At 44.5% G+C, this 11524-nt stretch overlaps 1 protein-coding gene across 3 annotated transcripts; it reads left to right on the forward strand.

The window, feature by feature from the left end:
• Positions 1-2452: 2452 nt before the first annotated feature.
• On the forward strand, positions 2453-10225 carry LOC127314548 (VIN3-like protein 2). Of its 3 annotated transcripts, XM_051345035.2 has the most exons (7): positions 2453-2687; positions 3278-3340; positions 3466-3524; positions 4763-4827; positions 6246-6912; positions 8335-8660; positions 8825-10225. In XM_051345035.2, the coding sequence occupies exons 5-7, from the start codon at positions 6254-6256 to the stop codon at positions 9730-9732; spliced, it is 1893 nt and encodes a 630-aa protein (XP_051200995.1). In that variant the 5' UTR covers positions 2453-2687; positions 3278-3340; positions 3466-3524; positions 4763-4827; positions 6246-6253; the 3' UTR covers positions 9733-10225. The 3 variants fall into 3 exon arrangements, with proteins under 3 accessions (XP_051200995.1, XP_051200994.1, XP_051200993.1); XM_051345034.2 differs by lacking the exon at positions 4763-4827; XM_051345033.1 differs by lacking the exons at positions 2453-2687; positions 3278-3340; positions 3466-3524; positions 4763-4827 and adding an exon at positions 5671-5728.
• The last annotated feature ends 1299 nt before the right edge of the window (positions 10226-11524 follow it).

The following is an 11524-nucleotide window of genomic DNA, read 5'->3' on the forward strand; positions in this document are numbered from 1 at the left end:
CCCGAGAACGCCTACAGCGTCGAGCTTGAGCTTGAAGTAGGGGTCGAACTCTCGAACGCCATGGAGGATATTCATGAACAGCCCCTTGCTCATCCTGTACCGGCGCCGAAAATTGTCGGCATGTGTTGCCTCGTCGGCGAAGTAGTCGTTGTGCAGCATGGCATGCCCCTCCATCCTCTGTCGGGGCTTCGACTTCCTTCTTCCCGGCCTTGATCCTCCGCGGCGCGTCTCTTCCTCTTCTCCGCCTCAGCGTCAAGCATGTCCTGGAGGGACGCGATGATCAGCAAATGCTCCCGCAGGTCGTCGTCGAAGGCTTGCTCGTCCTCCAGCAGCAGGGCAACCATCTCATCGTCGCTGTCCATGGCTAAAGCAAAATCAATGGTTAAAATTGCGCCGAGGCAGACGACGCAACAAACAGTGGCCAATCGCGCCTACCTGGCAAGTCGTCGAGCACCTTCTGTGCGCGGAGGTGGGGCGGATTTGACGGCGCGTTCTGGGACGCGCTGGCGACGCGGCGGCGGCGGCACGACCGGCGGGAGCCCCAGCCGCGACAACGGTGCCGACTCTCAGCAGAGATCAGACGCCCAAACGGCCGGGAAATCCAGCGGCGGCGGTGGGGTGGGAGGCGCGGGAAGGAAGGAGCGACGAGAAAAGAGGCGTGAACCAACGGTTTATGCAAATAGTCGCCGACATGTGGGAGCCCGCCTCGCTTTTCGTTGTGTCCGGCATCCCCGGTGCGTCCCCTGTGGAACGGGGATGGGCTCGGGGCGCCGGAAACCGTATCGGGCCGCGCCGGACAAAAATGGGCTTTGGGGGACGCGACTGGAACGCATTTTTTGTCCGGCGCGCCCCAAATCCCTTTGGGGGACGCGGTTGGAGATGCTCTAAGCTCCACTGCCTCATGGTTCAGAACTTTCCCACCAGATTAACTAACAAGAAAGTTCACTGATGAGTATAAGCTAACAAGAGGGAAAAAGTACCCCTTGGTGCAAAAGGTGTGTGGAGATATAACAAAATGCGCCAACAGGACATCTTCTCCAAACCTTTGATCCAGATGAGACAGAGATTTCCTCGGAGGAGAGCCCATCTCAATTTGAGGCCAACAAAGCAGATGCGAGGATGGTGTCATTGATCTCAATGTGAGACCAACGCAACAGATGGAAGTGCGGGAGAGAGTCAAGGATGGTGCCATTGATTTCAATTTGAGTCCATCGCAGCAGATGCAAGTGCGGGAGAGAGAGGCAAGGATGGTGTCATTGATCTCAATTTGAGTCTGTCGCAGTGATGCAAGTGCGGGAGAGAGGCAATGATGATGAGATGATGCTGGTGCAAGAGAGAGGCAAATATGATGAGATGATGCCGGAACAAGAGAGAGTCAAAGATGATGAGATGATTGGAGGTCCTTCGTGCCGCCACCAGCCACCACCTCGGCTTGAGCTCCACCGTGCCGCCACCAGCGCCACTGCGAGAGATCCGGTGGTAAAATCCCCATTTTTAGCACGGAATCGGTGGGCACAAGAGGACGGGGGTACCACAACACCAGAGAAGGCGATGTCGGCGACGACACGCGCAAGGAGAGAGCGTGGGGCGGAGGGAATCGGCCTTGGGAGACGGTCGCCGACGATGAGAGCTAGGAAGAGGAGTCGCGTGAAAACAGCGAGGAAGATAACGCGTGGACCGTTTTTTTTGTCGGGCAAACACCAGGGAGTTTTTCGCAAAATGTTTAGTCCAATCCTAACTATTGACGGAGGGAGTAGTTATTTAAAAAAAAATCTAAATCACCCTTGTACATAAATCTATGAACTTTAAAAGGAGCTAATTATTTTTTGAAAAAAAAATCTTTGAATAAAAATGCATGAACCAAAAATAGCTTTCCAGTCTGTTCAAAACAGGGTAAAACGTAGAAACACTTGAACCAAAGAAAAATGAATATTTGAAAATAAAACATAAAAGTTTGGAATTGCAAATTACGGTTACAATTTTCTAAAGCATTTTATCAAAAGTCTGATTGTGAACCAAAAAAAAATTTGCTCGTGAACCAAAAAAAAAATCCTTGCAGCAGATTTTTATTTTGAAACCTGGCCAAAAGCTTGTAGAAACTTCCCACTCGCAAAACTGATAAAATCCGCTTCTCAGAAAGCGCGATGGGTCGGCCCAAAACTAGCTCCTGATTGAGCGATGCGCAAGTACGCACGCATTGGGCAGGGCGGCAAATAAAAAGGCCGACTTTCTCTCGCTCTCGGCCGAATTGCAATTTCTGACAAGTTTGGGCCAATTTCGGCTCGGCTGTAATACTTCTGGCCCAATTCTCCCGTGGCAAGAGTTTGGCCTCAATCTAACTGGGCTACCAGGCCATGTGCACCATCGAGTCCACCATCGAGTCCACCATCGTGCTTTTCTGCCCTAAATCTCGCATTGTTTCGTAGTATCGATTGTTCCCATGCCACTTCGGGAAACACACCCCGGAAAACGGCTCCCCTCTCTCCTACGCATCACCTTTTGCATCTGACACCCTCACCTCTCTTTCTCTAGCCCCACCACCACCAATGCATCGGCAGGAGCGGCAGCAGCAGAGGGCGCCGCTGCAGCCATAGCCTCCCATCTCCTCCCCCCCTCACGATTTATCTGTCCCCAATTACTTCCTCCTCGGAGATTTATTTTCTTGGAGTTCTTGCGTCTTTTGAAAGGTACGATTCTCGTCCTGGATTCCCGATCCTCGTGTCCGGTTAGATGGAGTGTCCAATGCTGGCGGCGCGTTGCTAGGCTGTGTAGCTTCCCCATCTAGGCTCTGTGGCGTCCCCATGTAGGGTTGTTCTAGGCGTCGGAGAGCAATGCCGTTGGTTTCTTGCCATCTTCTAGGGTTGTTCCGGTTCTTGCGGATGTATAGATAGGCAATGCTGTTTGATTTACATGCTAGTTTATTTTCTTTTACTTGCTAGTGGTTAATTTGTTTGATTTATCTCCCTCATTCTACCTAGTAGTATATAATTTTGTGGAACGAACGTAGTTTGTTATGTTGCAATTTGCACACGATTAATTTGTTTCACCTATATCCATGTATCTGATTTTCTGTATTTTTCCTGGATTTGTTCTAATCCTGTATATCCAATGTTCTTGAGATTCTGTCCTAGTTTTATAACATTGCATAGGCACTGCTTTTTTTTTGAATGGTCCATAGGCACTGCTTGCTGCCTTGTTCCATCTCTCTGGTGTCTAAGTGTTTATTCACTGTATTCCTCCATCGTCCAAGAGCATAAGCTTGTTTTTGTTTTTGTAGAAACCTGTGGCAAACAAAGTGGACTAGATTTCCCGAAGAACACTGTCAAATCTCTTTCACATGGTAGGCTCGTTCACTCACATTGCTTGCTGCCAGTGTCATTCTTTTATGTGCTATTATTAGGCATAGTATACAAAATGTTTACTCGTGTCCAAAGACTTCAACTGATGATATTTTTGCTCATGTAGACACCCAATTTCGGCAAAAAGGGACACCGCTGATTGGTTCCATAGTCTCCGCCTTCCTGGTAAATTTGTTTCGGGATGCTGTCAGATTAATCATATATTGCTGCATTTTCTTGTCATCTGTTTGGGGTACTGACTAGGCATGCTTATATTCGTAAAAAGTATGACAAATGGATGAGTTTTATAATTTGCCAGTACCGCATGCCATGTTTCCCACGTGCTTGGAGTTTCAATTTATTTTGCTCGCTCTTTTCAGCCCTCTAGATTTCCCTTGTTGTAGTGTCCCCTTTGATTGTATTTGTACGGAAAATGTAGAATTATAAATATCAGTAAATAGGGGAACGGACAGTAACCATGTTGACTACTGGGTCAGTTTTGGATGGCCAAGATCAAATGACAGCAACATTTTGCATCCTCTTCAGAAGACCGCCGGGATTATTCTGTATTTAGTATCAGATCATAACACCTTGTAGCGGCATGCAAATCTGACCTGACAGCCGAGGTTCAAGTTCTTATAATGCGATGCTCAGGGAGGTTTTCAGTCAAATTTATTCCCAAATTAGCTGTCCATCCATAACGGTCTTATTGGGTACTGTTATGGCACTGATTGTATCTGGGCTTATTAAATAATTCCTTTTCTATATTCCCAATACTTGTCTGATACACTTCCGATAATCTGGTGAAAAATGGACATCCTCGTTCATCTTCGGCCTTTCTCCATCACGAGATCCATTGCCCTTGAGCTCCTCCTCTTCAGATAATGAAGTAGAGGCAGTGATAGAGGAGGATAGAGAGGGCCAACAGCTGTGGGCTGGCAGTTGTAGCGGCGTGAATAGAAGGAAGGCCAAAGGCAGCGAGACTTAACGATACAATGAGAGAGAGTAGGTAACCCTAATAAGGCAAAGTTTGTAATGTTTACTGGTCCGTAATTATAGTTATTGAGTTGGAAGTTACCCCCTCCGTCCCAAAATAGAAGTCGCCCTTAAATTTCGCTGGTCAACTTACAACTTTGACTATGATTTGCTCTTATAATATGTCCAAGTTTTTTGTATAAACATATATGAAACGAAAGGGATTTGCAGGACGAATGCAATGATGCGTTGTGCATCAAAGACCGTGCGAAAAAAGGCATACCTTGTGGCGCTACAATGTAATTCCTCTTAAAAATAGAAAAAAGAAAATCAGAAAACTTACACATATATTTAGCATTGTGTGTCTTGCCAAAAGATTACGTCAGTATGCCTCTGAAGCAATAAATATTGCTTTCATTGAAGAACTTCTCCTGTTCTCCTGCATGTAGCTTTTGACACTCGCGAGTTTCTCCCCGAGAGGCGGAAATACCTAACTCCTCAAAAGCCGGCCAAGGTGATGATAATCTCTAATTCCTTGCCTTGCCCCTCTTGTTTGTTAGCCTTTTCATCTGTGCTGTTCTATTTGCATTGGATTCACAATTTTTAAAATCTTGGATCTGTTGATTTCTAAAATCTTGGATCTGTTGGGCAATCGGATCCACAATTTCTAAAATCTTGGATCTGTTGGGCAATTGGATCCACAATTTCTAAAATCTGGGATCTGTTGGGCAATTGGATCCACAATTTTTAAAATCTTGGATCTATTGAGCAATTGGATCCTAGCGTTCAAGGTTTCCTTCAAAATCCGGAGGATGGTATTTTGAGGTGTTCGATGTTTAAGCTGTAGTGCCAATCATGGATTTTATGTGATGTTCAAAGGAATTGATTGTGCTAATAAAACACTGTCCAATTTAGGTAACTCTATTGTGTTTCGTGTTGTGTGACCGAGGATTGGAAGGAAGTGAATGCCTGTCCAACTATGCCAGTGAAATGAAGTCTTACCCTGTTAAGTCCTTCTAGAGTATTTAGTTTGCAATAATTGAGCATGTGTTGAATTTATAGACATGAGAAAATTTATCTAGTCTCCCCTTTGAGAGATTATAGATTTGTAAAACTGTCTAGACCATAATGGTCTAAATTTGACCTAATGTTTGGTTCATTCTATTTTGCTAGCATGCGAGGAATATTGTGTAGAATGAATTTCAATTTCATTATGTTGTCAAATCTGAAGTTACCTGAACAGGAGCACCTCGAGAATGTCAATGTCCATTTCATTGAACTGATCTCCTTTCTTTTTATGAGGTTTCTTTTCAAAATACGTGAAATGATTTTAGGTGCACTCGTTTTCTATTTACAGAGGAAAGTTGCTCAAACCATAATAATTTTGGCACCTGTTTCTGCTGAGATGCCAAAAGGTAAAATTTGGTTACAACTAACTTTCAGATGTTTTTCTGAATGGTAGCCAAGTTGTAGAAAGGGAGCACGCAGTATAATTTTTTGGTTAATACTTACTCCTAGCTTTAGGGAAAAAACTTGAAACAGTTTTCCTTTTCTGATACTGTTAGTTAGCTGACTGATTTGAAATTTTGAAAAAGCTTCACTTTTCAACCTGACATGAGTTCAATTTTTAACCTGGAACTAAAGAACTCTGTACTGCACATCCTTGATCAACTAATAATACCTGATAAGGGTCCCCTCCATGCCCCGGTTTTGGTGTTAGTAGTGTATGCACACGCAGGTGTCAGTTTCTCTATGCAGTGGTGTTAATGCACATTTTATTCGTATCATCATATCACATCAAGTCATTATATGTTTTTATACTTCTGTTTGTGTCTTTTTCTGTGTCCATTTACAGCAGTCTATTTATGAATTTTATCTCAGTTAAATAATCACTAGTTGCTACAACTTATGATTCTTACTTCTTTCATCCAGGATTTGTGATGGATCCAGAAAAACGAAACGGGATGAGTCTGAAAGACAAGAGAGAATTATTGTATGAAGTTGCTAGATTTCCACAAGGTGCCGCTGAGATTCTCCAATGCTGGTCTCGTAGGGATCTTCTCGAGCTTATTTGTACTGAGTTGGGCAAGGAGAGGAAGTACACCAATGTTCCAAAAGCTAAGATGATTTCCCATCTGTTAAAACTAGTTTCAAGAAGGAACAGTCAGCTGAAGGATGATAATTCAAATGCTTTACTACTGGGCCAGAACAACAAAGATGTGACGCAAAAGAAAGCAAATGGGGAACAACCACAGCATTTGACTAAAAGTGTAAACTCGGATCTGTCATTATGTAGAGAGGCCCATGCTGGTAGTTTGATATGCAGAAATGTTGCATGCCAAGCCATTCTAAACAAAGGAGATGCATATTGCAAGCGATGCTCTTGCTGCATTTGCCGTAAATATGATGAAAATAAGGATCCTAGCTTATGGTTGGTTTGCAGCTCTGATAATCCATATAGTGGATTTTCATGTGGATTGTCATGTCATTTAAGGTGTGCTCTAAAGAATAAAAAGTCTGGCATTCTCAAGAATGCATGCAACAAGTTAGACGGTAGTTTCTACTGTTTTTGCTGTGGGAAGATCAACTGGCTGATGAGGTAACATCTTGACAATTTTCATTTATACATGCATGAATAAAAGGACTATAGAAATTATATTTAAATCAAGAATAATAACCTGTAGCAGTAGGCTCAGTGTGGTTCTTGTTCTTATCAACTTATAAATGTGAGTCTGACATCCATGCTCTCTGTGTGCCAAATAGTTTGAAGGGCAATTTTCACATGAGAAGTTCATGCCAGATTGTGTCAATTTACTCGTACACCTGACAGTTATGTACTTTTGCTTCGAAACAAAAATCTGAGAGTTAAATATTTTGTGATGAATTAGATTATGGGTCAGATGGTAGTTTCTACTGTGTTTCCTGTAGGAAGATGAACTTGCTCATGAGCTAACCTCTTGAATATTTTCATTTAAACATGCATCAATTGAAGTGTTATACATAGGATTTTCAATTCAAAAGTAACACCCTTCATACTATCAGTAGGTGCAGTGTGGTACTTGTTCTTAACCAGGTTATAGTCAACTGTGAATCTGTGACATCCATAGCTTTTTTGTGCCAAATAATTTGAAGTCCACACTTTACCTGGGAAGTTGTGATTCCGGCTGTGCATAACCGAACTGAAACCGAAAACTGAAACGAAAAAAACCTAACCGAATTATGGTTTTTTTCAGTTATAGGTTAGGTTACAGTTAGTAAAATAGCTAACCATATTCCAAACGGTTAATTCGGTTTAAAACCGAAATAATTCGGTTTAACCGAATGAAACCGAATTGAGTAGGCAGCGAACATTCTTCTCTGATGGCCCAGCCAAACTTCGCAATATACTTTCATATAGGGTCGGTATTGAGTTTCATATAGTGAATATGCTCTAGCATACTGGTTTACAATGGCATATATCGTGAGTTCAACTACCAACATTGCACATATTTTTATTCCGTCCGTAGAACTTTTACATTTTTGTATCTCTCTTATAAAACATTCAGTTCCATCGTAAGAATAAAATAATATGAAATATATGTACATAAAATTTATGTGTTATTCAAAAATTCGCGTCAACTTTGGTTAGTTTTGTTATTACCGAAACCGAACCGATATTTTCTGGTTATTACCGAAACCGTACCGTATTTTTATACGAAACCGTATTTACCGAAGTATTGAAACCGTATTTACTTAAAAACCATATTAACCGAACTGAATTAACCATATTAACCGAAAGCGCAGCCGGAGTTGTGATAGGTTATTACGTTATTTTTTGCTCTTTGCTAGTTTTCATCATGACGTATACTTTTCATCCTTCATTTGACAAATTTCCATGGAGAAAGAGAATGATGAAAGCGGCTTCAGATTGATAATTTGAAACACTATGAAACCCCTCTCAGGTTACAAATTTATAGGCATTTATATCTCTACCCCAATAGTAAATTTGTTTTCTCACACTGTCACACACTACCTTTTGCAGGAATCTGCGGAAACAACTAGCTGTTGCAAGGGAAGCTAGAAGGGTTGACGTACTATGTGAGCGTTTATCATTGAGCAATAAAATGTTCAAAGGGTCTGAGCGTTACAGGGAACTGTCCAACATAATTAGCTCAGCTGTGAAAATGCTTAAGAAGGAAGTTGGAGGTGCATTGGATCAAGTTTCTGTAATCATTGGTCGGGGCCTTGTGAATCGGCTTAGTTGTGGTGCTGATGTTCAGAAGCTCTGTTCTTCCGCACTAGAAATAGTGGACTCTACATTGGAAAGCACCTTAGTGCTTGAGACAAACAATAATCTGAAACCCCCAGGTAAATTTGTACTGTCGACTTACTTGAACAACAGCTGCACTCTGTGAACTCATCCTAGTAGAACTAGTCTTAGTTGCATGTGCTGAAAATGCAATTCTAAAAATTTCTTTACAAATGCTCCAGACATAAATCTGCGTGTTGACAGATGGTATTTACTTCTGCAGGTCTCCAACCCGAAATCCATTTTGAGGAGATCACTCCGTTTTCTTTGGTTATTGCATTGAAATATCAGGATAATATCAATAAGGAGGGCATTGATGGTTGCAGAGTTTGGCACCGAAGTGCCAATGTACTCAACTATCCAGCAGAGCCCACATGCCACATACTGATGCCAAATACGAGGAACCTTTTTTCAGGTTTAAGCCCATCAACTGAATATTTCTTTAAGGTTTTGCCTTTTGGAAGCACACAGGTGTTCAGTGATTGTGAGGCAAAATGCTCTACACGGAGCCTTGACCGTGGCAGCAGCCAATGCTCAACTCAAAATTCTGAGAGCATGTGTGCCAAAGAGGATGGGCCACAGTATCAGAAAAAAGAGTCAAATGTGCAGAAGCAACAAAGAGACACTCAATATGAGTCGCCAAAGGGTTCTACAAACTCAAGTGAGAACAATGAGTCCCCCGAAAGGCATCACAAGCGGGCAAAGATTGCAAGGTTGGATGGTGTAAGTGACAATGATGAAAGCCAGCAGCTGCTGGCATCAGAAGTTGTACCATTCACTAGCTCCAACTCCTGTCCTTCAGAACCTCCCAACAAACCCGACTGGCTTAACAGCACCCCTGATTCGGCCTGCAAAAACCATGCGGAGCAGCAATACGATTACTGCGTGAGGGTGATCAGGTGGCTGGAGTACAGAGGACACATGGACGAGGAGCTGCGTGTGAAGTTCCTCACCTGGTTCAGCCTGAAGGCATCGGCAAAGGACAGGCGCATCGTGAGCGCCTTTGTGGATGTTTTCATCGACGACCCAGCTTGCCTGGTGGCGCAACTGAAGGATGCATTCATGGACGCCGTCTGCAGCAACGAGAAGCCTGCTCCTTCAAAGGTTCCGTGCTTCAGTCTTTGGCATTAGAGAGCTCCGTTGGCACTGGCATTCCCTCTTTTGTGGCATCATTCTGGCAGCAATTGTGTGCTGATTGAACGCTGAACCAGCCTGAGTTGTTGTGCACTGTTGATTGTTGGGTTGGGTTGCATCTGATTTGTGGTGGCTGGACCATTGGGTGATACTGGGTGGATGAACTTTGCTCTGAAGTTGCTGGCAAGTGTCAGACAGCAGTAACTACCAGGTGATATTAGGTTCCTTTAGATGCTTCTTCTTAGATGGTCTGGTCCATTTGATGTCTCTCGAGTCTATTTACTGAAAGTTCTCTTAGTCGGTGAAGGATCAGCTTGCTAGGATCCTATGCGCCTCATAGCTGTTTCATGAGCCAGGTTTAGCTTAGCCTTAACTCTCTGGTCGCTGATTAGCTATTGCAGTAAACAAGCATCTGCGTGCATCTTCCGAATGGTACTGTGAATTTGCCAGTTTGGTAGCATTAACTGTGGTGAAATCATGTTCTGCTGAACATCTCGTCTATGATATCAGTTTGTTTTCTTTCCCTATGAAATGGTATATGTGGTAGGAGCATGGAACAAATTGTTGTTCATACTATTTGACAGGTTGCAGTCTACCGCAGGAGTGGTCACGCAGCTCTTGTGTAATTGGTGGCGGTGGTGGTGGGGGTTCAAAAGGAATGTGCCCTCAGGCAGAAGTTTCAGTTATGAAAATGCGTGGCAGATTCTCGGGGACTGGGAGTATGATAATAAAGCCGGTCTTTGGAACGACAAGTGCAGCCGTGCACGTGAGGTGGCCTGGCTGGTATGACCAAAACCCTAAAATATGTGAGGCATAATTTGGCGTGACAACTGGTTGCCGAGGGGAAATCACAAAGTTCTGGGCAAGGCAAATAACCTTGAGTTAGAGCATCTCCACCGGGCCGCCGCTAGGCCCTGATAGCCTTTTGAGGCTGGAGGCTGAAATGGGCTCACACCGGTGTGCCCGATAAAGCGTCCAATAGAAGCGTTGGCAACCCCGTGCTGGCCCCTTTGCAAAGGACGCGAATCAGGCGCCTCGCGGCACGTCAGAAACCGCGCGTGGGCTTCGCATGGCAGCCAAACGCACCACTTTCCCCACCTCCCACCCACGCCTGAGCTGACTCCCACCCCTCTAGATCGCCACCATCGTCGCCGCGCCACCTGCTTGCAATAGACACCGCCGCCTATTCAGGAACCGCCGTCCATCGACACCGCCGCTACCCCCTCGACCGGCGGCTACTGTTTCGACTGGAACAGAGGTCGCCGCCACCGCCGCACAACCGCCCCGCTCACAAGGTGTTCGTCGGATTGCTGCGACCACGAGATGATGGTGCAGCTATTCATGGAGGAGCGGAACGCTGCGACTGTCCAGCGGAAACATCAGCAGCTGATTCTGACGAGCTTCCTCCGCGTTCGCCAGCCTTTGTTCGGCGTTCCTCGACGCGGCGGCTCAAAGCCAGGCAAGAGGAGGAACGTCAACCGACATCGTCAAGCCGGTGCCATGCTACTTGACGCCGACTACTTCGCCAACGACACAACTCATTCGTCAAAGGAATTTCGGAGCCGATTTAGGATGAACAAGGAACTGTTCATGAAGATTGTCTTCGGTGTCAGGGAGTACGGGGACTATTTCATGATCAAGCAAGATTTTACAGGTGAAAGGATCGTATGCCACACCGAGAGGGGGGGGGGGGTGGGTGAATAGGCTCTACCCAATTTTTAGTTCCTTTTCAATTTAGGGTTGGCACAAAGGTAAATTCTCTAGATATGCAACTATGTGAATTTACCTA

Source organism: Lolium perenne, chromosome 7 (assembly GCF_019359855.2).
Source record: "Lolium perenne isolate Kyuss_39 chromosome 7, Kyuss_2.0, whole genome shotgun sequence".
Taxonomy (NCBI): domain Eukaryota; kingdom Viridiplantae; phylum Streptophyta; class Magnoliopsida; order Poales; family Poaceae; genus Lolium; species Lolium perenne.